The sequence below is a fragment of the Branchiostoma lanceolatum genome, chromosome 19 (genome assembly GCF_035083965.1).
Source record: "Branchiostoma lanceolatum isolate klBraLanc5 chromosome 19, klBraLanc5.hap2, whole genome shotgun sequence".
In the NCBI taxonomy this organism is placed as follows: domain Eukaryota; kingdom Metazoa; phylum Chordata; class Leptocardii; order Amphioxiformes; family Branchiostomatidae; genus Branchiostoma; species Branchiostoma lanceolatum.
This window is the reverse complement of record NC_089740.1, coordinates 4,685,468-4,713,391: the sequence shown is the minus strand read 5'-3', so window position 1 is coordinate 4,713,391 and position 27,924 is coordinate 4,685,468. Positions and strand designations below refer to the sequence as shown.

General features: G+C 38.8%; 1 protein-coding gene across 1 annotated transcript in view; it reads left to right on the top strand.

Moving 5' to 3' along the window:
* Nucleotides 1-3,203: 3,203 nt before the first annotated feature.
* The window catches only part of LOC136425596 (ephrin-B2-like), a 116,664-nt gene continuing 91,943 nt past the window's right edge, over nucleotides 3,204-27,924 (top strand). Inside the window, exon 1 of the mRNA XM_066414513.1 lies at nucleotides 3,204-3,573. Coding sequence (XP_066270610.1) covers nucleotides 3,470-3,573 — 104 coding nt within the window. The 5' untranslated portion in view covers nucleotides 3,204-3,469. The remainder of the gene's footprint in view (nucleotides 3,574-27,924) is intronic.

Genomic DNA, 27,924 nt, shown 5'->3' with positions numbered 1-27,924 from the left:
GCAAACATTGTAAAGTAACCAGGAGGATTTTTTAAAATCATATCAAAACATGATGTTGCACAGAAAGGATATGGTTGAAATTTTCCAGATAACATTTAGTATATCATACATGTAATAAGTTAATCGTAATTTTAGTAACAAGAAAAGCACAATATATGAAGACAATGATATGTTTGTGAGTGCTTTGATTGGACTTCTTTCTTTTAATCAGTGGAAGACGAAAAGCCCCAGTTTTAACTCTCATTTAGCAGACATGATCTGTGGCAAACAAAAAATGCATCCCGTGGTGCCATGGTGTGGTTTCAAGCCTTCTTATTTTTGTAGATAAAGTTTTCACACGTTTGAATGCAGCCAAGAAGGATTCGCTTGTCATCAGGAGCGACTGTTAGCAACCTCAATTTTGTCGGTCGAAAAATACAACCGGCTGCAGTGTGGTAGAATATTTGCCAGGGGATTTTGGTTAAAAAAAAGGTTCGCGAAGGGGAAATGCGAAGGCACATAGTTCCGCCATTTTGCCGAATTATACGATCCATACCTCCGTATGAAGGCCTGGGGAGGTTAAGATTCATGAACAGCATGGAAACTGTGTAGGTAAACAACAAAAGAAGACCGCCCATCCAGGATGTACACAGCATAACACAAGGCATTGCTGCATACTTTGTTAGGTCCGCTAGGTGTCGCTCATAGACCGCATGTTGGCTGACAACGGTGCTACGTGTTGTCAAAGCTTCGCAAGGCGGCGCTGTACACCTGACTAGAAGCCTACAGGAGCGAAGAGGGTTGACCTTGAACCGTAGAAATAAACTTCCCGCAAAAAATGGCTAGCGGATTAGTTTCTCTGACTCAAAATGACTTAGGTATCCTCTTAGGAAGCTTTGCAAAACACGTAAAGCGATGTAACGTTACCTTGTCTTGGAACGTATCCAGTACAGCGGATTGTACGGCAGTCGAATGATTAAGTTCTTTACTTCTTTTGAAATATGGATTCAAGTGTGGTTGCTCTTGTGTCATTTGATTTACTATGGAAACTTTTCCTATCTGAGAGCCTACAACCCTATAGATTTCGGGAATCGATAGATTTGTGTCGCAAAACATTAAAAGAAATGACCAGCTAGTATGTTAGACATCCGTACGCGTGCCTTTTTATAAGACTAGTTTCCGCTGCGCCAGTAAGAGCCAGCTTCTTACATCTGCTTGGAGATTCATAAATTCCGCAAGGCACAAACCCAGGCGTTCCCGCCAACCGAGCTACGGCTGCCATGGCAACTCATTGGAAATTCTAATTTTCCGCTAGACTCTATTTGTCGGTAACGGGAGGATCGCTCAAGCGCCAACGAGGCATATGACTGAATTTGCGGGTGGTGTTTCTCATTCAACGGACCTTGCACAGATTTTGTTTTCAACAGTACGCAAACACTAGCCTAGATCGCAAATTGTTATAGCCTCAACCAGGGTAGGGATCGTAGAATTTGGCAAAAAAATAAGAAATAATTGGTACACAAACACTAGCCTAGGTCGCAAACTATTAGCCTCAACCAGGCCTTCCTACGGGGATAGAGATCGTAGAATTCGGCAAAAAAAAGAAGGAATAATTGGTACGCAAACACTAGCCTAGATCACAAACTGTTAGCCTCAACCAGGCCTTCCAACGGGGGTACTGATCGTAGAATTCGGCAAAAAAAGAAGGAATAATTGGTACGCAAACACTGGCCTAGATTAAAACTGTTAGCCTCCACCAGGCCTTCCTACGGGGGTACGGGTGGTAGAATTCGGCAAAAAAAGGAATAATTGGCCAGTAGAGTCAGTCCTCGGCGCCCGCAAATGAAAGCCTACGGTGGCCAAACTCAAATATTCTCCCTATAGCCGGCGTAGTTAGTTTGGTAGAGACTAGCAAATTGTACTCCCTGACCAGCTATTAACTTCTCTGACATGTTATCTGTCTATTTGGCCAAATCTACTATTTTGCCAGCGACCTGTGGAGCCTGGTGGAGGCTACACAAACACCAAGAGTACGAAATAATGATGCAAATATGCTGAAAAGTTGATGTATAAGTCATTCGCATGAAGGTTTTGTTCTGGAGAATATCTTCAATTCTGCGGCCAAAAATGTTACATAGTGTATTTCTAAAATTGAGGACGACAGGCGAGAAAAAAGCTCAAGTAGATGATACGTCTTTCTGTCCTTTCAGACTTCTTAATCTTAAAGGCAACCGAAGCGATATTAGGGCCCCAAAAATGGAAATAAAAAGATGCTGAAACATTTATGGCAGTGACATTTACTAACACTGTTTTGCACATTCACACTTCGAGCATTTTAAAAACGCGCAAAAACGAGCCGGACAATGATCCCCTTAGTTCCGCGAGCCTAAAAACCCGCGAAGATTTTCAGTAAGTTCTCACATCACAACGACGTCATGTTTTTACATCATGGATATGCATCACTATACATTGTGATAGTGTTGTTTCAACTAATCATGTATAGAAATGACTAAATAAATTGACTTTAAAAATCCAATTTTCGGGTCCTAATATTGCTTGGTTTCCTTTAATTATTCAGATGACAGTACCACAAACTAGTAAACCCATTGTGGTAAGGCTCTAGCTCAGTTGAGTGTTACGGATCATCCGCTGTTCATTGTTATGGAAACCCCCATGAAACCCCCCATGCAGAGCCACCTGCAGGAGTGACGAGAAACTACGGAAAACGCGTCATGGGTAATTTCCAAGCAGATGTCTGGGGAAAAAGAGTTACATTTTCTAATTGTCCCGTTAACGTTTCTTTGACAAACGTCACGATTTTTGCACCCCATATCTGCTTGGGGATAGGCCATGTTCAATGGAATGGAAAACCACAGGTGGTTAAAGATGAAAATTATCACACCGGTACCGAGAAAAATTATCAATAATTATATCTAGATGCAGAAATTGAAAAGAATCACATCTTTAAACGTGGCCAGACAAAAAAGAGAGAATGTTCAAGAAAGAAAAATAACAAAAGTAGAAATTACACGAATTAATGAATTTCATTATTTTCCTTTCGCCGTTTGCATTCCTTAAAGAGCTTGAAAGATCCAACTCAACTCGCAAGGGGATCTAATAGAGGAAACTATTTGCGCTCTCTTTAACGTCTTGCGCTTATCTAGTGGTGGAGAGAAGTGCTCCAGGAAACCCCATGCGGACCCTCCCGTGACGCAGATTTGAGCGGACGGCTTTGACTACAGCTTTTCATTGTACAGATCCGGACGTCAGTGAAAGTGTTTTCAACGTAGCCGTAAAAGTGAAAGTGGCGTATCCGGCGCTGTGGTAACCCCCATGCGGATCCCTTAGCAGCCCAGCCAGGATTCGAACTCGCGGTTTGGGACCCACTGACAATGCCAATGAACCGGAGTTGTTCTTCTGCGTGTTTTACGGAGTGTCACCGCGGCATGCTGGTGAGTTGGGCGGCGTGAGGTGCGCCCGGGACCGCGGGATGTTCGCCGTGCTCCTGGTGGTGATGCTGACCGGGCTGGGTGCGGCCGGCAGCCGGCTAGGAGCGATGCTAGAGCCGATATACTGGAATTCTTCGAATCATCTGTAAGTAACAACACCACACGAGCCACAATTGTAAGGATTTAGACACAAAACTACACATTCTTTATCATAATCTAACGTTACATGAAGGTATTCCTTGTCTTCATATTCCGCAACTGACCTTAACCATCAAAACATGCCCTTAAAATTGGAACCTTCCCCGCTTGGCATCGTATTTGCAGTTTTTCCTTGCCTTTTCTTGCGAGAAATCTGTACAGAAATTCCCCCGACAGTTGATAAATCACAGTTGTTAGTTTATTTCTTGTGGTAGTCAATCTTAAATCCCGTTACAAGACATTGAATTATATCTAGAAAACAGGTTCTTGCAATGCCACACAAAAGAGAGCATCTTTGAAATAGCTTCATATAACTAGAGCACGGTCGATCCATTGCCCAAGAATGTTTTCCTATGTATAAGTGTTTTAATTATGTGTGGAAAGAATTTTAACAAAGGTAAAGATATGCTGTGCTAATATTAGGTCAACTTGTATATTGCATTTTTTGGATGGTTAGTTTTGATATATAAACATTGGTGACAATATGTTATATTGTTTTGAATTCCTGTAGATAGGTATTGGATGTCTCAGTGTTTATAATTGTTTGTGGATGTTGTGTGGGTCTTTGTTCCTTAGGAAATGCCTAGTCCTATTTCCTGACCCTTACCTCAATAGTTTAGGGATAGAACCTAAATTTGCCACTTGTTAAGGGGAGTAAAAGTAAAAACTATAACCAACACTGTATAGTATCACACAGACACTTTAAAAAACATCTACAACTGTTCAAGTTGTGTTAAGCATAAGATTATAATAATTGTGATTTTGTTTGTGTCTTTTAACTGTCTTAAGGATTTCTTGGTTGGAAGAAAAGACACTATGGTCCTCCTTAAACAGTTAATGAACCACCCCGGGTTAACTTACACCCTACACACCAGATAAAGAACCAATGCTCACGAACAGAAAAGGCAGGGGTCTGCCCTTATTAATTTTGTCCAATGCCTCTTTTGTCCGTCATTCCCTCCTTCGGACAAAGGCTGCTAAGATCAGGCGGCGTTCAGCATTCTGTGGTGCATCGGTTTAACCGTCTTAGTCCGCTGTGGTTTAATACGACCACCCGCCAAAGCCCGTGAATTATAACAATATAACGCACTTAATCTTGGTATTAAACCATGGTAAGCCATGGCATGCGATATGCGTATACGTGTGTGTGTGTATACAATGCGTATGCACAGAGAGTCTTTAACCCTTTGTTTGTATGGAAGTGATTCTCTCCGTTCCGGTAATTCGGCGCCAACTCGAGTGGAAAACGGTACACATGTCGCGAACCGCCACTGTTGTATTTCATGGCAACTAAAACATTTAGAACCCCAATTCTACAAACAATTACCCACAGATAGCCCTATAGGGTATTGGCTCGTATTGACCTATTTAGCCTAGGAAATTGTGCCAACTGTCTGTTTTTGTTGGACTTGTGTCACAGGATTATTTCATTACCGTTACAAAAGTGGTGTTTATGTACTAAGAGAAATAAGGGATTAGAGGGCAATAGAGGCTATGATAGGGGTTGTACTGTACGGGTAAAACACAGATTTTTCGGAGAGTCAAGCATAGGGTTATATGATTTTGGAAACTTCATGATACATTTTTAAACCCATTTTTTGTAGCCAATTTCATTTTACTTTTTTGGTTATGTCTGAATGTAAGTAGTGCATTATAACAAGTGTCAAGTGTTTCCTTTTTTATATAGTCTGTCAGCAATAGAACGAAATCATTATCAGCATAATTGTATCATGTAGTATGTGACTGTTGTATCATTTTCTTTAAAAGTACGTAAATCTATATCAGAAATCCACTGTATTGAAATTTTCCCTCTATGCAGTCACGTTTTGTTACAAAAAAGACCAACCAATCCATAAGATTGACACTGCTCTATTCAAAGAGGAGAAAATCAAACTATTAATAAAGCTATTGGCTCCGCGAACGGAAAACAAATGGAATGTCGGGACGGTCTATCGGAGAGCGATTCTTCGTGCCCAACACCACATCAATATCAGTGTTCCACTTGTCCTGTTCTGAGAATGATAGCGGCTATAAGTCTGATATAGCCAACTCTGCATATGTCTGTTAGGCCATATCAATTTGATTTCTTGTTTCTAAGATTCTCAGAGCCAGTGCAATGGCCTAGTGGGTAGAATGTTCGCCTTGCATACTGTAGGTCGTGAGTTCGAACCCCGGCCGGGTCATACCAAAGACTTTAAAAATGGTATATACTGCTTTCTCTGATTTAGCAGGCAGCATTTGGGAAAGGGTATGGCAGTTAAACACACACCACTACCAGTGGACTAGCCCCCTGCTGTAGTGACTTGCACAAAGTTGTGTGGCCCAAGGCTGCCAAAACAGAGATGGGCACCGCCTTATGTACCGTCTGGTGCGGGAAGGACTTAAACTTTAACTTCTCAGATTTGATAAAAAGGTACAAAATACTACAGTACTCTAAATCCATTTAATATTGTGGTTGGTAATTTTTGCAGTTCGGGGAAAAGTGAGCTGTTCACTGCATTTGATTTTAACGGTGGGAACAAACATTACTGTCTCACATGTAACTGATCAAACATTTGCGACGATGAAATTTTAGCGGTTGAGTAGTGACCATTAAAGTAGCTGAAATTAAGTAACAGTTAACAAATCAAGAATTACAGTATGCAAAATCTTTAAATTTGCAATGATAGCTTTGAATTAACCTTTTTTTTTCTAAACTTAGCTTCAGCAGTGTCTCTTTAGCTCAATTGGTAGAAGCCTCACAGTTGAGCTCCTGGTTCCAAATAGTTGGTGAGTTGGAAACCCTAGTTCGAATGTGGGAAGGATATCCTGGTTGGAGCTGCATTTGTCCTTCGGAAGGGACACAAAATTGAGGTCCTGTGATAGTAAAGGTGCCTCGAGCACGTTAAAATGCACTACAACAGTCTCATTACTCAGATGGGTACCTCAACTGGCTATACTTCAGATGAATATTTTCATGTTTTTAGGAAACTGATCTTGTGTTGTAAGGTCGAGTAACAACAGTTCCAGCTATACTTAGTTGTTCATTACATACCAATATTGCTCCTGAAATCTTTCTAACTTCTGTTACAACACACCGGAGACAACTATGATTGCAAGAGATAGGAGCTTCATATACTGTAGAGGCAATATCTCCACTACAAATGTGTTACAATGCACAAGAGAGGTGTTAAATTGAAAGAAATACTGTTAAGGTATCGGCCTTTACCTACAAGAGAGGTGTATTTATTACAAAACAGTATTATATACCTGGCTAGAAGTGTATATGGGTTACTGTAATGCTTGAAATTTTTGCGATAGTTTTATGTTCTCTGTAGGATATCAGGTGTTATCCTTAGCAGCTGTAGGATGATATCTGTGTTGCCTTTAGCAGCTGTAGGATGATATCAGATGCTGCCCTTAGCAGGTGCATGATGATATCAGGTGTTGCATTTAGCAGCTGTAGGATGATATCAGGTGTTACATTTAGCAGCTGTAGGATGATGTCAGGTGTTGCCTTTAGCAACTGTAGGATGATGTCAGGTGTTGCCATTAGAAGCTGTAGGATGATGTCAGGTGTTGCCTTTAGCAGCTGTAGGATGATGTCAGGTGTTGCCTTTAGCAGCTATATGATGATATCAGGTGTTATGTGTAGCAGCTGTAGGATGATATCAGGAATTACCTTTAGCAGCTGTAGGATTATATCAGGTGTAACCTTTTGCAGGTGAAGGCAGGTGTCAGTTTCAGATAAATGTCTTTCAATGAGCCAATATCTAGAAGGAACACTTTTTGAGCTACAATTGAAGAGAACCATGAGTGTAATTAAAACTGTCCAAGAAGACCACTCAATGGACCAATAGAATCTGGTCTATATAGACAGGTAGGACTGCATATGCTAAAATAAAAAGTTGTCTGTGAGCTTTCACAAACCAAATTGATTGATATTTGTAGCTTCTCCCCCTTCTAGCCCTGAACATAATGCACACATATATATCGTAGGGCCATAAAATCCTGATGGGAGCCAAGATTTTTTCTTGAAAGCGGGCGAAGCATCCCGCACTGGCATCACTTCAGCGGCTTATCTGATCGTCGCTGAGTAAAAACAACCATTTCTCAAGGTGCCGTCATTTGAACTGAAGTTTCTGGGTACTAAATCATTGTACATATGGAGGCAATAAAGTATGCCTCTGTTAAAACCTCAAAGCAGATGTTGGAAGGCCAAATTGGAATGTTTTGTAGGCCCCTGTTTTTGTCAACGAAAGAAAAAAAGCAAGAAAAATTTTAATATTTTGTCTTTGAATACGGTAAATACATTTAAGTTTGCACTAAGGGGAAAATGGAGTGTTCACGGTAGCGCTTATGATGGTCACATACTGCTACCGTGACAGTATTCAACAAAAATGTTTGCAGTGGTTTTCAGTTTGCGGTGAAATGGTCGCCGCGAAAACTATGAACATAAAACCACCGCAAACATTTCTGCATTTACAGTATCTGCTTGGAGATTTCTTAGTATACCAGTCATGTTAGGTACAGAATTTTTCATTTTTTACTGTAAAGAAAGCATATCTATTAATTTGAAGATCAAAGCTGAGATATTCAGAATTTTAGACTTAATTTATATATCAAATTATTTACACATTTTTATCTATTTTTTCATCACCAAGAACTAAACTTTTTCCATGCATAACATTTTGCCAAGTTGTTCAGGTACAGGTACAGGTCTGGACAATGTTGCACATTAAGTACACTGTACCCTAACATACATGCTATACCGCTGTTTGTCATAGGAATACACTCAGTTTGATGAAGTATGCAGCCTAGCACATCTTATGTCGATCTAGGTTTTCCCATCGCAAAAGGAGGTCACTCCGCGCTCTATCCCATCAACTACGCGGGCTGTTTGCCAGAGGAAAAATGAACTGTCAGATATGGAATCTCCCGAGGTCCCTGTCCGAACATTCGTCGTGTGCTCTTGTCCATTTAACGGTTTCACACGTCTTTCTAGAGTAGTGTACGTCTGAATGCTGTGCCGTGACGGTTGTGTTGGCGTAATGGTTTAAGGGTGTTTTTTCCACTCAGAAGTGCTGGGTTTGAATCCTGTGATATGTCACGATGTTGTGCACTTGGGAAAGGCAATTTACACAACTTCTGTCACTCCGCCCTGGTGTAAATATGAGTAACTGACTTCAGTTGGGGAGGTAAAAACTAAAAGGCGGTGGAAGGAGAGGGATGGGCTCCACCTTACAATACCGTACCCTAGACACAGTAGATAACAACCCACTGTCCCTATGTCCTCAAAAAGGCTATGGGACTGCCTTTTACCGTCAGCGCTCTACGCTCAATTCAGAAGAGCAGCGGATTCGTATTGCATTAGATTCAAAAGGCTCAACCTACGCTATACCTAAAATTCAGGTGTCAACTATGCTTTACATAGAATGCACCGATTATGCTTTATGATTTAAAATGTGAGCAGTTTGGCTTGGAATAAATTATTGGAATTAAGATAGCTGATTAGCATATTGTATTAAGTCTTGTGGAAGCCCCCATTGAAGCTAGCGTGTATGAGTATTTGTGATTTCTTGAATTCAAAACCTAACAATTTAGGAAAAATCCTAGGTCACTGCAAAAACTGCAAAGTTTATCATAAAACCACTGCAAAAATTTAAGAATTTACAGTGTTTCTCCTTTCCCCTTCAAAAGAAAAAATGGGAGAGTTTCTCTTTAAAGTGTACGAACATGAATTTTTCATGAAGGAAGCTTATCCGAGATGTAGCGGCGGGGGACATCAGACCTCAGTTAACCCGCCCGCCAATTAATCACCATGTCAAACACAGATCAGCTTGATAAATGCACTTTTTACCTGTGCAACCATAGTGTCCCCTGGGGGAAACGACCTTCGACCTTTTACATTATTGGATCCCGGTGAGCAAGAGAGTGTGAAAGTATTTCAGCCCGTCAGAAATGTGAGAGATATTTTGATGGATGTTTTCCTCACACTTTTGGAGGGGGCGGAAGCTAATTGATTACAGCACAGGGATTAGAGAAGGTCAGGGGAATGAATCATTGATGAACAGGTGTTTTATGCTTCTGTAGCTTCCTACAACCTGGAAAAGATACGTTACCGTATACTCGTTTACACGCTTGCCGTGCTTCAATTTTGCTGAGGTTTTTGAGTTCACTACTGTAACAACGGTTTTACCGGTAGTAAAGCAATTAACTGAGGTAGAAGATATTATGTTTGTTTGCGGTTTGATGAACTGCAAAAATAAAATCTCTGCGAATATTTCATGATTTGTAGAATCATAGAACTTTGATTTAAGTGCATTATATGTTGTTATGAATAGACCTTCCAAATAGGACCAAATCAGCCGGGCACTCTGGTCAACTTGACCCAACACCCTTAGCCCTACCCATAGCCTCGAACACCAACCCTAACTGTGAACCCTCAAACCCTAACCCTGACCCTCAAACCCTAACCCCTACCCTAACCCCTACCCTAACCCTAACCCTAGACCCTTGTAGAGTTGACCAGAGTGTTGGGCCGAGTTGACTGGGCCAACTTTGTAAAGGGTCCAGGAATCATCCTGACGGACATTAGTAACATTTTCAAGGTCAAAGAGTCATAAGGTTGTTAGCTGCAAGTCCATATAAAGGTTGAGTGAAATCAAACCCAACGATGCAGGCTCGAGACTCAAACCCTGGCTTACTGTGCTTGAGCCTTTTATCTGGTAGAGCTTGTATGTGTGTCAAGGACACTACAGAAAATATTGCAGTCTCCGCTTTTAGGCCCTCACAAGAGCTCTTGGCATTACAGTTGAATTCATTGTATGTGAGGGGGGGGGGATCAGGAGAATTCAGCTCTTTGCCAATCAACTCGGCCCAGTCAATTCGGCCGGACACCCTGGTCGACTCTGCCAGGGTTAGGGTTTAGGTTAGGGTTAGGGTTAATGTTAGGGTTAGGGTAAGGGTTACTGGGTAATAGGGTGTTGGGCCGAGTTGGTCTGATTTAAGCCAATGGGCTGAGTTGGTAAAGGGCCAAAGCATCATATTTTAGGGGAGGGCACAACTTTTTTTGCAATTTTCTCTCCAGTTAATGATGCTCTGTAATCAAAAATGCTATTAAAAAATTTGCTATTAAAACAAGCATTATCAAAATTGGGTGGGCTTTTTCGAAATTACAATCTCTAAAAATCAATATTTCCAAAATCTTCTTGTGAGAGGAATTAAAAGAGCGATGATTGCATTCAGCGCCAGAACTAACCAGTTACCACAACAAACAGACGCAGAGGTTTTCCCAATAACCTCCACGGAAGTCATCACTGATTCTCCTCAGGTCTGCGGAGCATTCATCTCCGCGGATTATTCAAATACCGCCGACCTCTGACCGGGATCCCATAGAAGAGGCTTTCGGATGCTATTAATCAATACTATAAGGCTCGACGGTGTCATGTCACGGAAGTAAAGTGACCTCGAGAGATGACAAATCCTCAGAGCTATAGGGCCTAAGAAAAATTATGTTGTGTTTCTGGTTATTGTACTAACAAAATTAGCATTGGTAAGTAGGGATTCTTTTTTTTCTGTTTAGATTTCGGCGGCAATGATAAAAAAATACAATTAACATTACATCGATGAAGGTTAGACATCCAGGCACTAATAAGATATGCCAAAAAACAGTTACTCAAGCAACTGGATAAAATTTTGAAGCAGTCAGATGTTTCAGACAGCATCCATCGTCTTTTGTCAGTGACTAAAGGGGAGAACTGGAGAACCAGGTTTTATACTAAACTCTAAATCGGTGTGTTTATGAGGTTAAGACAGGTTAATTTTAGTTGGTCTGTTTTGAATTTTGGTCAATAAGATGTCATATCTGTAATTTTGTGTAGCTAATTTATGCTAGCGGTCGACCAAAAAAGGGCTAGGGTAGGTAGGTTTTTGCTAGGGCCAGTCGAGTAACTGGAAACGAAACATTTTTTTCCAAGGCCTTAAACTTCTTGAGTGTATCAATTCCGCATGGGTTAGCACTCGGAGCCAAATTGTCAGGGACTTACAGTAGAATGTTGGCATTACAAACACGTCAATGTCAGAGGGGTGATAAGAAGTAAAGCTGATTTGTTTGGCCCCAGGCTTCTTTCTTTTCATGTCAGAGAAACCTATGAAATGATGACAAATAAAGCTTTTAGAGCTGTCATCATGATGTCCCTGTCTTGGAAAATTTTGAAAAATAATTTGAGTAGCAACTTCAAAATACAAGTGAATGACAGTACTAGTGCAGCTAATGTTGGGCACCACATATTGATAACACTGTAACTGATACAGTTAAGGCCAAGAATTTGCATTCTGTCATAATGAATATGTTTAACTTAAGGCAATATAAACTAATGATTATTGGTTATAATTTGTTAAATGCAACATGAGAGATGACCAGGACAGGATAAGTCAAAATTATACATTGGATTGAAAAATAATTTTTTTTACTTGCCTCTTGCATACATTACCTCCATTTATTTTTAACATTAGTCTGCTAGGTTACAATTATAATGTCATGTAAATCCACCACTTTCAAAAACAGTCAGGGAAGCAGAAACTGAAAACTGTGAATCTGAGCATGCTCAAAGGTTCCAATCATGGAAATCCACTATTCCTTTTATTTGGTTATCCTCCTTGAAAGATTTGAACAAAAATGCCCTGCAGTTCAAGAGCAAGCTGCTAGGGGGTCCAAACCCACACCACTTCTTCCTTACATCAAAAGCTATCTGCCACCAAATTATCAAGACCATAAGACAAAAGATACTAAAACAGGAAGTTCTGCTGCAATACCAAAGTCACACACCAGGGGGTCCAAATTTGACCTTGACCTTTGTCTTCCCAACGCCAACCCACATATCTAATATCATATCATCAAAATCCATCCAGAGGTTCTTGAGTTATTGCTGATCACAAATTTGCAGAAATACAGACACACATACACACCACACACACACACATGCACACACACACACACACACACACACACACACACACACACACACACAAAACAATACCTTCGTTTTTCACTGAGGTAATGATTATGGTCATGATTTCCCCTCAATGGTCTGATCCCATATCAGCTTCCAAGTTGCGGTGTGAATCTCGATGACAAAAATCTATACACCAAGCCCATCACCTACAACTTAGGGCTGACTTTGGCATTGGCTTTCAGCTTAGAAGCGCTTATGGCATTTGAACCCTCCCAGATGCCGCTCTCGGCGCGAAGTCAGTTCTATTCTCGTTAGGGACGGTTAAGCCACGACGTCGAACCGGGAGAGATAGCGAGGTGCCATGTCCGCTAGAATTGGATCCCTGATAGTGTAACTTGAGTGATGTAGTTGGTATTCAGTTGGGAGAGGTCTTGTTCTGTAATCCATGTATGCCAGGAGGCCTGGTGGGGTGATGCCTCTCAATCCTAGCTTTACACCTAAGGAATGAGAAAAACATGGATGGGGGAGGGGGGCAGTGTGGTGAAGATAATGATGAAATAGGAGTGGTAAAGGCCAGAATAACAGATAAAACTTTGAAAAAATTATCTCAACTCAACAACGTGTCAAGATCTAAAGTGTAACGTTATATCACTGCTGCAGTTCTCGTAGTAGTCTTGCATGCTTTTGCACGTGGTCAGGTACAGTTCTCGTGTGTTCTCGCGTATGCTCATTGATGCAGGGCTCGTATGTTCGCAGGAGAATTCCCTTGTATGTTGCCCCGTCATCATACACCCACAATTGTTGCCCTGAAAAAGGAAGGTCAGAGAAAAAACACAGTGTAAGTTGGTACTGACACCTGTTAGCATAGCACACTGAGAGAAAGGGTTAACCAATTTGGCTTTTATCAAATGGGCGACTTGTTTCAACACTGTCTAGCACAGTTCAAAAGCCAATTTCCCTACTACAACTCAAGCTTTCTTTCCCTTAAAATGTAGATTTGGCAACGATAATGATTATGATTAAATCAGGGAAACTAGATATACTTTTAAATTAGTGAAAAAGCTTAGACACTCTCAATCCATTAAAGTTTCTTTTTTCAGTCATTTTCTGCAAGTTTTTGTCAACTTATTAGTCAACTTATAAGAAAACTCCCATTATTTCATGTGTTTTCTCCCATTTCCAAACTGTAACTCATTTTCATTTATTTATTTTTATTTTGATTGACACTGCTTGATATTTAGAAACTGAGATTGAGACATCATATCTGGGCCCGATTTCTCTCCGTACATTATATATGCATGACTCACACTCCCCTACTTTCTGCAAATTTTGTCAACAGACTTCTTTTGCACTTATTTGTGCAGAAAACTGTGTTTCTTCCATTTCCTAAAATGAGAATGATGTAGTAAATATTCCTTAAAGACCTTATCTGGTCCCAATTTTTCTCCGTACATTGCCATGCATGTATATCACACTCCCCTACATTCTGCAATTTAATTTAATCAATAGACTTCTTTTGCACCTATTTGTGCAGAAAGCTGTGTGTTTTCTCCCATTTCCAAACTGTTACTGAAATTGAGCTGTAGACTTTTTTTTATACCTTATGATTTCGACGTTATCTAGTCCTTATTTCTCTCTGTACACTACCATGCGTGTCACACTCACCTGCTTTCTGCAAGTTTCGTTAACAAGAACAGAATTCTTTTGCAATTTATTTCTGCAGAAAACCAAACTGTGACTGAAATTGAGATGTTGTGATATTCCTTAAAGACCTTATCTGGCCTGATTTCTCTCCGTACATTACCATGCATGTCACACTACCCATCACGCACGACTCAACCCACGAGCTTCTGAGACATTAGCGAACGGATTAGCGATGAGCCTTTCTGTTTCACCTCGTGGAAATTGATCGAAGTCAATCAAGGGATAATTGTGGGGGGGAAGGGTCTGTATAAATGTAATGAATGTCTGCTGCATGCAAATTAGTATGTTAAATGAAAGTGCCAGAGAGATAAGATTCATGTGTTCCTTGCAGCAGACGGCTCGGGTTTGGACACGACTTAGAACAGTGGGGTTCATGCGCCTCCAACTGACCAGTCTAACTGGTCTAGACCTTTTAACCTAGTGGTTAAGGCAGTCTGTGAACTGGCGGGCCTGGGTTCGATCCCCGGGAGCAAGGAGTTTAGTTTCTACCTGCCTCTAGCTGTTTCACTGGTTCCCGCACCAGGAATCAAACCCGGGCCTTGGCGGGGAGAGCACCAAATCCTAACCACTATATCCACTGACGTTACACGACTGAAAAAGAGCCGCCCTGTGTATGACGGAGCTTATGGTGTCAAACCTCTGCACATAAAACAGCACCACACACCTATCAAGAAGAGTAGGGGTGACCTGGTGAGCTGGGATGAATATGCGAGCCGTAGCAAAGCTGCGTTGCACTATTGGCTAACAAAAAAGCGTCATGCTTCGTCCTCAGTCTGAGGTTCCTCACTTTACCTTTTCTTTATAAAAATTCCCAATGATATCTATCCATCTTTTTTTTTTTAAAACTTTTTACCAGATAGCTAAATGTAATTGAAGAATATAAAGATTCATAAAATTCAAACAAGTTTACGTCAACTTCGAAGTGTGGTCGTGTGATACTTTGAGAGTAGACATACACTAATAGGAATGGCAACCAGAGGCTATCGCTACCGCTAAACACAACTCTAATGTTTAAAGCCAAAGATATTACTGTAAATGCAGAAATGTTTGCGGTGGTTTTATGTTCGCGGTTTTCGCGGCAACTGTTTCACTGCAAACTTAAAACCACCGCGATCATTTTCGTCCAATACTGTAGCAGTATGTGACTATAGCAATGCCGCAAACTTAAAACCACTGCAAACACTCCATTTTCGCCATAGCGTGAAATAAAAACCATGCGAACTTAAATACATTTACAGTATCTTATCAAATGCACATCACTCATTGTAGCTAAGATGCAAAATGAACCAATCTATCTTATTGTAAGCTAATTACAAATTATACTGTTGCTATGTGACTGGGTAATGATAATACTTAATGATATACAGCTTGATAAACATTGCATTATTGTCATCTATAGTCTATAGGGAGTGAAAGATACATTATGTCAATTATCTGTATGAAATACCAATTCACACATATGTCATACACTGTACTTACCTAGCTGTAATACAATGATTATCATGTATTATGTTTTTCTTTTATTGCAATATTCCAGCTGGATCATGAATTGCTTGGAAAACTGTTAGCGGATTTCTACTGAATTTGAAGAATTGTTGCCTTTTTTTTTACTGAAAGTTTAAAATCCAGATAATTTCTTAGTTATAGATTTAAATTTAGCAATTTTATGATGATCTATATTTTACATTGACAATTAATGCTGTAAGATCGATGCAATAACTTCTTTATCCGACTTCTCGACATAATCACACGTAAAAGTGATCATGAATTTTGAAACACAGTGAACGCTGTGAAGATAGCATATCTCATGAATTTGGCTAAAAGGATATGACAGGTAAAAACACTGTTTTAAAACCTTTACGGTGACTATATACCAAAGATGGACTGCAAATGCCGGCGACTGATTGGAATTTCATTTTCACCCTGCGTCCGAGCACTTTGTCTCTGTTTTTTCCTGCTATATTTGGTATGAGCCATTTGCAGCTTTTTGCTCAACAACCCATCAAATTGGGATGCCTACAGCATCGTGGGATTGTAACTCAACAACCCATGACCTGTATGAAGCACCACATTCTCATTTGCAGATTCGGGGTAACTATGACATCTGGAAATGCACTGGTACTGTAAATGCTGAAATTTTTGCGGTGGTCATGTGTTCATTGTTTTTTAAGTGACCTCTTTAGGCTTATACAGTTACTGTATTGTTTATTGATAACCAACGGCATGTACTTATAAGCATAACTTCAGGCTAGAGCTTTTTTTCCCCTCAATAGGGAGAAAAGATAGAAAGGAGGATAACATTACGTAAATAGTAAATTTTGGTGAAAAATATTTTGAATATTTAGCGATTTTGCACTGTCAAAGAAGAGTATAGTACTGTATGAAATCATAAGTGAGCAAAATAAGGTGACTTTTGAGGATTTTTTCGCAGACTGTTTTGAATACAAAACAATTTTTTTCCTCATATTGTAGATATTTTTCAAGACTAACAATTTCATGGTTAATCATACAAAGTCATGTCTTTTGTAACTCATTTGTGTCATATGTTCAGTTATTCCAAAAACGTCATCTGAACTAAAGCACCTGGGGCAAAAGTTGCTAATATCGGATGTACATGTAAATTGCATGCAACGTAACAATAGACCCCTCATTTTCTTCACTGTATACAAAACAAAATAGTGTATCCAAAACAAATAGATTTAGCTCCCTGCGTTCATCCAACAGGATATGACTTACGGACTACATGTCAAATCAACAGTGCAGAAAAGTGTTTTTACATCACACAGAAGGACGAGTACAGGAGAGATGGGATATTGCTTCCTACCCGGATGTTGTTGTTACCTCAGTGAAGGAGGTTTGCCTCTTACAGGGGTATTGTAGTTTATTGTGTCTGTGTGTTTGCATCTGTAACTCAACATCTTGTATCTTGAGATTTTTTACAAAGCATCTTGAAAAAATCTTGAGATGCTTTGAAACATCCTGGAGAAATCTTGAGACCTTTTCAAAGATCTCAAGATTGTCTCATAAAATCTCAAGATTGTCTCATAAAATCTCAAGATTGTCTCATAAAATCTCAAGATTCATCACAAAATCTTGTTAAATTTTCATGATAAATCTTGAGATTTTTTCATTTTCAACGAAGCGTGAAGACCCCCGCTGGGGGTCATTATGATCTGTTGTGTATCAGAGAAGTGTTTCACAAAATATTGGATATGTACCTTTAAGCTGTAAACGGTCAGAAGCATTAGTCCAAAGTGCTCTGCTCATTTCAATAGTCATCAGTGCTGTTGTCATCTGCATAAAACCACAGCAAATATTTCTGCATTTACAGTACTGCCTATAACTAGTGCTACAATAAAAAAACTACATGTTAAATTAAAACAGGCTTTATTTTAATTTCAGAGCACCTGATACTCAATCTTACCTCATCAAACTGATAAAAGAAATGCAGCAAAAAACAATCAATAAAAAATACAATTCATTCCTATACCTATGGCATAGGGAGTAATATAAATCATATCATGAGCCCATGAAAAATGGTGATAGTAAAAACATATACCCAGAGAGCAATACTTAAATGTGACATATTGCTGTAGTCCTACTAGACCATAACACTACACTGACTGTAACAGCTAAAGGCATAAAAAAGGCTGAGACGTACATTTAATATACATGAAAATTGGCAGTGTATGAGTGTGGCAGTTGGCATTGCATACTCTAAGCCTGTGAAATATGATAGATTATGGTGTGGAATTTTAATCGTTTCGGTGTTAACATGGCTGGCACTGGTATTAATATGAATAACATCTCTTTCATCCTCCGCAAGACGTAAAAATCAATATTTCTCCTCTGTATTAAGTGTTTCTTTTAGTGTTTCTTCCATTTTGTTTGGGTTTTTCATTTCATTACTTCAAAAAAGAGAGAGAACAAAGCTTAGCACAAGAGGCCTGGGGATCTTAGTTTTTTTTCTGGTATATTAATTTATAAATTTAAAGTCTTGATAATGAAAAAAATGAGGCTCTCAATTGAAGTTATGCTCTTGTTTTATCATACAAATTTTCTGTGTGTGTTCATCTTTACATCATTCTGTATCATAGATATCAAGGAAAATGAAAATTAATGTTTGAGATTTTCAACTTTTGTGGAACAACAACAAAGTTACAATCTTTTCATCTCAAGCAAGATACATGTAGCGTATATTCCAAACCACCATCGAATATAATCTCAAAAAGATACATCATGACATTTCTTAAAGTAGTTTTGGAGGAAGTAATATGTTTCCAGCTTATCTTTGTCGACAAAAGCAAAATAATGAGGCAATCCATAAAGTTTTCTGTCAAGACTTGGATTAAAAACTATCCATCCACTCACTCATCCAACCCTCAAGCTATTTTCCGACAATTTCCAACGTTGGTACGTAATCTTAATGCATGTAGTCGATGGTACGCAATGAGCCTAACATATATATAAAACACACTTATTTTGTCGCATCGGATACATGCGTCTTTGTGCTAACAAGCTACTCTGACACCGAAGCCAATTTACAGAAATGTACGCGGACTCGTTTTGCTGTTTGATTATCCCATTCGTCTTGCAGTAACCATTAGGTGTCAATAAAGGAAAGGAAATGTGTAACATCTACGAACATAATTCCACCAGGGTGCATAATTCCGCCACCTTGAAAAGACACGTCCAAACAGATCTCCAACCCAACGTCCCAAATAATGCACTCCTGTATATCAAAACTGTGCATACCTAGGGGTGCTGCACTAGAGATCTCTCAAACCCACTCATTTTTAGGCCCGTTTTTCAAAGTTGCGGATTTATGTAACCCGGCGGATTAATGTTAAAGGCGGTTTTGAATTTTGGAGTGAAAGTTTTCTCTTGCACTTCTTGACTTAATTTTTACCTCTGGGAAAATGGGGGTGTTCTTGTCAGTCTGTGTGTTTGTTTGTTTGTTTGTTATCTCCATGAAAAAAGGCTTTTTCATGGAGATACTGTTTTGCTTGCGTTTGGTGTTTGTGTGTATGTATGTGTCACCGGACGCTTAAAGTCACCATAACTGTAGAACCTGTACATGGATTGTAATGATTTTTGGTATGTGGGTGGGTGTTAGGAGGAGGAAGGTCAAGGTCGATTTTGGGCCCCCTGGCATGTGTGACTGGAACTGCAATGGCGTATTTGTTAAAATCTTCAATGTAGAAGAACTGAAGAGTGGATCGACAGATCGTCATGTTCTTTGGTACACAGGTAGGTTAGACCAAGTTGTACACACTTAAGTGCAAACTATGCAAATGAGACCGAATTTGCATAAGTTAGGAGGTAAATCGTTTGCATGGGTGTCGTCGGATGCTTAAAGTCAGCATAACTGTAGAACGTGTAGATGGATTGTAATGATATTTGGTATGTGGGTATGCGCTGGGAGGAGAATGGTCAAGGTCGATTTTGGGCCCCCTGGTTTGTGTCCCTGGAACTGCAATGGCCTATTTGTAAAAATGTTCTAAAGGGGTATAACTGAAGAGAGGAACAACAGATTTTCATGTTATTTGGTACGCAGGTAGGTTGGACAGAGATGTACACACTGAAGTGCAAATCATGCGAAGTTAGTGTGTGTGCGTGTGTGTGCGCGTGTGTGTATGTTTGTGTCACCGTGTGTGTATGTATGTGTCACCTGACACTTAGAATCAGCATAACTGAAAAACGTGTGGATGGATTGAAATGATATTTGGTATGTGGGTAGGTGCTGGGAGGAGAAAGCTCAAGGTCGATTTTGGGCCCCCTGGTATGTGTCATTGGAACTGCAATGGCGTGTTTGTAAATATTTTGCAAGGAGAATAACTGAAGAAAGGAGCGACAGATTTTCATGTTATTTGATATGCAGGTAGGTTGGACAGAGATGTACAAACTGAAGTGCTAATTATGCAAATTCATACTGAATTTGCATAAGTAATGAGGAATATCTACTCTATTGTGGGCTTTGAGGTCGCACCATCTGTTGGTCTCTTATCTAGGTCAGTAGCTATTTATAGCCACTTCTCCCCTTGCCCGGCCAGTGTGGGTCATACCATTGAGCGATATAGAATGGGGGGAACTGGTTTAATAAAAAAACAAAGTTTCATGGAGATTTTGGGTCCTAAGACTCTTGTTTGTCTTGGTGTGTGTCCGCAGTTATTTGAATATCGTAGAGTGACAGGATGTGAGGCGAAAGATGGTGTAACCGGAGATTGGCAAGATTGGAAGTTTGGCTTGGCCAAAGTTGGTCTGTCGTTCGGTCTGCGTGTTTTGTTGTTTGTTTGTCTTGGTGTGTGTGTATGCAATTATTTTTATCATGGAGTGACAGGATGTGAGGTAGAAGATGGTGTAACTGTAGATAGGAAGGTTGGCTTTGCCTGGGTCCAAAGTTGGTCCCTCAAGATGGGAAGGTTCAGGCTAGGCTTAAGGTCCAAAAGTGCCCCTGCAGCAAATAGGCAGGAAAATGCACAGAATATTGTAAATGTAGAAATGTTCACGGTGGGTTTATGTTTGCCGTTTTTCCTGTGAACTCTTTACCGCGAAATAAAACCCACCGCAAAAAGCCGTTCCAGTGTGTGATTGTAGTACTACTATTGTTTCAAACGCAAACTCAAAACCACCGCAAACCCTCCATTTTCTCCCTACTGCGAAATTAGATCCCTGCGAACATTTCTGCATTTACAGTAAGTGAGATTAAAACTATCGAAGAAAAAAAACAAGAAATTCACAGCTATGCAAGTTTTTCATCCAATCCATCACTTACAGACTAAAGTAGATTAATCAGTAGTCAAAAAAGGAGACTTAATAATTGTTGTTTATTAGTGTTGTCATCTAATTTTCCAGTGATCATTTACCCGGCAAACAAGATAATCTTGTTTCTAAACTGATGGCTAATTTATTGCACTGCATATAAAAGCAAAGGGATTAAGAGGTTTTTAAATGATGTATGGAATCAGCATATTCTAAAATAGCAGTCATTCTCAATTTGGGTAAAGCCCCCCTCTCACTGGACCCGTGGCACGCTGGCGTCGTCGCTTTGGCTGATCGAATTGACAGAGCACTCAACGAATTTCATCAACAAAAATCAAATCTTTTTAAGCTTTGTGTGTTTTGTTGTCTTTTTGGTCAGACTTGTACGTTTTGAATGATATTCCCATTATAAAGTCAAGGGTAACACAAATCCAGTTTACTTTACCTGTTAATTTCTTCAGTTACAAACAAGCTTTCATCAGTTTGAGGCTTGAGATCAGTCGGGCTCGGGCTAAAAGGGAATTTCCCACCGATACAACCACACGTTCCTGCAGCCATTCATTTTTGGACCACGGATTCTTTAAGGGTACCCACTCCGAGTAATACATGAATGAGACCTTATACGCCTTATGGAAAAGAGCATACAGACCCTTTTACATGAAAGCTTAGGTAGGTTTTATGCAGCTCTTTGTATGTCTCTCAGTTGGCAAGCAACAGACCCATAGGATTGGCCCAAACTACGCGTTTGGGAAAAGGAAGAAATATAAGAAACATAACGTACCATCCAGGTCACATAACATAGGTTATAAAACAATCATAAAAACAAGATGTTCGGAATGCAAAATTTACCCCACAGCGTTAAAATGGACAGTGTTGGATGTCGTTATTTCATGGTCTGCTTTGAAGTGAAATAATTTTTTTGTCATATATTGATTTTCGTAGATATAGAGATTGTTGTGGGGTGATCTGTAAGGTTAGTGGGTGACCTAGATATCAACATTATGTATTCAGTGGGAGGAGCTAACAAATGGTCTAAACTGTCAGGGCTCAATTACAATTTTGTTCTTGTTAACCCTTTCAATGTCAGAGCCAATCAAAACTGAGGTATAATTAGCCTGTGACATTTTGAAGGTTAAATTTCTTTATGTATCAGTCTAATTAATTGTGTTGTCTTTTTGTATTTTGTTGATATTTTCTGGCTAGATTTTTACTCACTCTGCTTGTTATTGTATCTTTAAGTTAGCAATTTTTTGGGTTAAAATATCCAAATTGAATATGAATTAATGGTATCTCATTATGAATGGGATTCTTATCAATTTTTATCAATTCTTATCAATTTCTAATGAATTTCTAGTACCTCACTATGTATGGGAATTCTTATCAAATTTTATCAATTCTTATCAATAATCTTATCAATTTGCGGTGTCTCGAGATGGATAGAATTCAGATACATAAATCAAACGAAAATGCCAATATCAGCACAAAATTAACATTGATTAATGATTGTCACCCAGGTTGCAATTTATATTTGTGATTAGTGAAGACGCATAATAATTTCAAATAGTTGTGCATAGAAATTTGAAATTTTTGTGCATAAAAATTTCAAATTTTGTGCATATTACTTTCAAATTTTGTGCATAATAATTTCAAATTTTGTACACTGTGGGTCCAACATTTAGAATAATTTATAGTAAAATTATAAGCCTTTTGGACAAAATCTGTAAGATTTTTCATTTCATTAATGTGAATTAAAACACTGACCAATTATCAATTTGTGATAAATCTTATGATATACAGTATTGTGAACACTATCGGGTACACAATTCAATTCAATATGTGGAAAATGGCAAGAGAGTTCTTTTGGGCACTTTGCCGAATCACAGCAAAAATACGAGCAATGAATTTCCTGTCCTTGAGCAACATAAGATGACACTCCTTTGACAACATGCAACTCATTAATATCAGAAAGTAATAATCAAAAGACATATAAATCATATTCTTGCAGGGCTGTTATGTATTTTATATATAAAGATACTGTACGCAATTCTCTTGTTAGTACCATACTTATTCATTTATTTATACCATACTTCTAGACCAAAGATATTGTACATTTAACAAAGGAGAAAATATTCACATAATATGTAACGCCGGCAGATAATTATGATGTAATGAAAAATTTTGTGAATTCATTTACAGATATTTTAAGACGCAAATAATTTGTTGATATTAAGGCATGGCATAATTTTCTTACGATTTTCTTGATATCTAACTAAATGCAATTAGCCTATGCCTTTTGGGCATGATTAATATGCAATAAACTTCATTGTCATGATATAGCGTGTGTATGTATCTAACGACGTTCTCTGTTGACCGTTGACCTACATAATTCTCACAGGGGGATATTTTGTATGTTGTAGATGACATTTATTGATGCAGGGTGGTGGTTTATCATACCAATTGCCGCGACTGTTCTAACCCCTTGTTAACCCCTAACGAAGGTGAACACGGCAGATTTTTTCGCGAGAATTGATTCCTTTGTTGCAGCTCATTCGTCGTAAAGCCTTTGCCTCTGTGAATAACACCGAATCAGGTGAGTTGATGGAAAACTGATGTGGTAGTTTTATCTTGAATAAATTACATGGCCAGCATCTAGGCTCCAAGCAGATGTTAGGGTGGGGAATCAAAAAGTTTAGTTTTGTTGACAGACCCCTCTAAATAAATGCGTTCAAAAAAATTTACATTTTTACACACCAAAATCTGCTTGAAGATTAACCAGCATCTGTTTCTGGGATTTCAGATCTATGATTAGTATGAATGAAAATTTTAAATTTTGTCAGTAATTTTCAGATTTGGGGCAAAATATGATACAATACGAGTAAAAGGAACAAAAAAGGAAGTGTCATTGGTGGTGGGTCACAGTTGCCAAGAAGTCTGTATGCCACCTTTGTTTTGTCCTACTACGAAAAGGGCCATCAAATAATATAGTCAAACCTGCCCAAGAAGACCACTCAGGGGACTGATAAAATCTGGTCTATGTGGACAGGTGGTCACTATAGACAGGATTCTTAATGCTAAGTGTGTCAAGGGGGAAACTCATAATCCAAGTGACCAATAGAAATGGTCACATTTCCCGGGTGGTCTATTTGTATTATCATATTTCATGATAATATTCAGCTATTGTTTGCAGAGAGTACTTTTATTAAAGTTTGATGCTTTTGTGTATGAATAGAGTCCAATCATAATTTGATTTTGGGTGTTAAAAATTTAAAATACCTTATGATTTCCAACTTGCAAATAATATACACACAGCAAATACTATAAACCCCCATTCACATCCTCAGTAACAATACCACATGCATACTGATCTTTAGCCACAGTCTAAATCCATGGCTGACATCCATATTTGCTTTGGTTTTGACCTAATTCCCAAACAAAAGAACTATCTATTCTTTCTGACAGCTCAGGGCAACGATACATTACACTGCCCACATCCAACTGACAAAAATGATATCTCCCCAAAAATCAAGAAGATACTTTGAACCCTTGGTCAACCTGTGATAGTTGATAGGAGATCTAGAATACTGGATGCCATGCAGTTGACATGAAACTGCTAAATATGAGAACGTATACCAGAGCATAGTTACCACCTGAAAATTGCAGGGGGAAAAAATGAGGATTGCAGATAGAAATAGTAAGTTGAGCATTTTACTTGGCAATGCCATTTTCCGGTTGAAGTAATATAACATTAAGTCTTATATGACTGGCAGGTTTTAAATTACCCGTAACCAAATAGCAGCACTATATTTATTAGCAAACATAACGTCACTAGCTTGTGAAGAACTGTTCCTGTTACAGTAGTTTGTGATTCTTGTTGTAATTTTCTCTTAGAAAGCAGTTTACTGAGACAATGCTTGTAAGCAAGTTGTAGACTCTTAAAATTCACATCTTAGTTTGTACATTTATTTGTTACAAAGCTTATAATACACATATTTATAAAATAGGATTCTTCAGACAATGGGAGGCAGAAATGGCCTCTGGAATATGGAGGCAGATTTTCCAAATTGTATGTAAAAACATATCTGACAACCTGCAATATTATGTAACAGAAAGAATTATTTTAGCCCTATGTTCTTCTTTTCTTCTTCTTGGCTTGGCTTCCATGACAAAAATTTAAAGCACCTTGTCCACTGTACATGTACATTTATATCTTGAAAAAAATATCCTCAAAACTGTTTTCAACTCTTTTTTTTGTATCAGTGAGATTTTAAGTCCCTTGTCTACAGTATATCTTAAAAGAATATCCTCAAAACTGCCTACTAGTAGCTGTTTTCACCCTAGTATCAGATTGTCTCTTGGGGGATGTTATCCATAAAATCAAGGTTGTGTAGCCTATTAGTGGGGCATGTTGGTGTAGGGTTGAGACTAATATGGTCTGTCTGGCGTGGACAGCTAACAAACTCGTGAACTGACCCGAGACAACCATGACTAAATACAGTTGACAAGTACAGGGGGCTGTCAGGGACTGTTCATTTAGATAAGGAGTAACCTCTGCCATTTTGTTACTGACATATACATGTATTGGCATACTCATTTGCATACTTGGGACAAGTTAAATGAAGCCATTACCCATTACCCATTTCCTTTGCCTGGACAAGTTAGTAGGAAGTTATTGACTGGTTGTTTGGTTAGTTATCTAGTTAGTTGATTAGTTATTGAAAAGGATATAGCAAAAAGTTGGGAATGGATTGTTTTGGTTGGATGATCTTGGGGTCTGAAGGTTAGCCTTGTTATGGATTACAGGCAAGGACCAGTAGCACCTGTTACAGTTGACTGATGAGGTGGACAAGTGTTCATTAGGCTGGAATAGGGACACCATTCCTGGCCTTGTCTTGAATGCATTTCATGGCTACATGTAGGTCTACAATGTACTAGACTTGATTTATTTTTGAATAGAAGAAACAACTTTATGGTCTAATGTTGTCAGTATAACTTTGCTACTTGAAAGTAGAATCATACTTCAGTTTAGTATTATCATTACATGAAGGATGGAAAATTGCAATCTTTGTACATGCTTTAAGGTACACTTAAAGATTGGATTTCGTGCAGTGTAATTGCAGATAGAAATATGTGCATTATAATCACATGACAAGATATTTGACTACCTTAAGAGAGTCATAGTCATATTGTCAATCCCACTATTGGACAGTATAAAAAATTTTGAACAAATTTGCTCTTATGCTGACATCCAGGTAGAAATTTAAATTATGAAATATGAAATTACATCATATAAAATAAATGAATTCTCAGTCACTGACGAAATATAGTAGATACTATCTGAAACATCTGACTCTTTAGAAGATGTAACCAGTTGCTTGATATATTTTGGATTAGGTAATCTGCGTTTGGCTTGTCCCAACAAATAGGTTTATCTAATCTAGTCCTCCCCAAAGACTAAAATTGCTGGTGGCAACCGGTTAAAACAGCTGGGCTGGCTGTAAGATTAGTAACTATTTTGATTGTAATATCAATATCTGAACCCATAGGACAAAATATATGATAATCTTTATGCATTTATACCCCCCAAAAGACATGTACTTCCAGTCAATCCACCTGAAAATTGCACTTAATTTCTGAGAGTCCAACAATAGGGAGAAAAATAGTTATTGGGTCTGGGATAATTTTAGTCTTTTATATCCATCTACTAGGACAATGCCTAGGCAATTATAGCTTGGGGGAATTCACATTAAACCTTTGAAATATGTTCCTATTACACGTAGATAATGCCAGGGGTCAACTCTTGACGCACTACCATCATTTTAAGTTTTTCAATTCCTTTCTTTGATTGCAGGAATAAGCAGATTGTCTGTCAATGAGTTTGTTTTTTAGACTTTAAATGCGATGACTTTAAAAGTTTTAAAAAATGTTATCAAAGCTAATTTTGTTCCAAATTGAAAATTGTTTCAAGGTGTATTCACATTACAACTACAGCAACAAACAAGCTGCTAGTAGATTGCAAAACAAACACTATTTGTCTTCCTTATAACAAAAGCTACAAATGTATCTGCAACAAAAAAAATCAAGACCATAGCATGTCCAGGACAAAAGATACAAAAAACTGAAGTTCTGCTGCAGTATCAAGGTCACACACTAGGGGGCCCAAAATCAACCCTGACCTTTGTCTTTCCAACACCTACCCACATACCAAATATCCTCACAATCCATCGAGCCATTCTTCTGTTATGCTGATGAATATCTGAAAACACAAATAAACACACACACAGACATGCCACAAACGATACCTCCATTTTTCATGTAGGTAATTATGCTGTACAGCCTTAGACACCCCTTGTTAACAGGAAAAGGTTAACAACCTTGGACTGGATACACACCATTTGACAAGGCAAAGAAATCCTTAAGGCCTTGAGAAAATAAATTCTATCCTTGAAAGCTCTACAAGAACCATGCATGCGGGGACTTGGTTCTGTGGTATTGGAAAACCCTTGGGTATAATTATCTTGGTTTCTATGAAAAAATCAATACAGGCTTATCTTATGTGTATTTTCATGAAGTAGAGTAGAAAATGTAGTTATTTGTTCCACATCCTGATATGGTAGAGGGCTTGCATGCAAGGCGCAAACAGCCTATTTTTATTCCCATAATTTTCAGGGAAAGCTGTCTTATCCAATTGTAATTCGTAGCAAAGCGACCAAATTTTGCGTAATTGCCTTCCTTGACTTGAGATTACCGTAAATTAATACGTAGGGTGTTCTTCTGAATTCAGCGCAATGCGTTGTCAGGACCCCCCATGCAGACCCAAATGGTAGCCACATTGCACAGATAAGTTTTAAATTTTACAAAATGTTATCAAAGCTAATTTTGTTCCAAATTGAAAACTG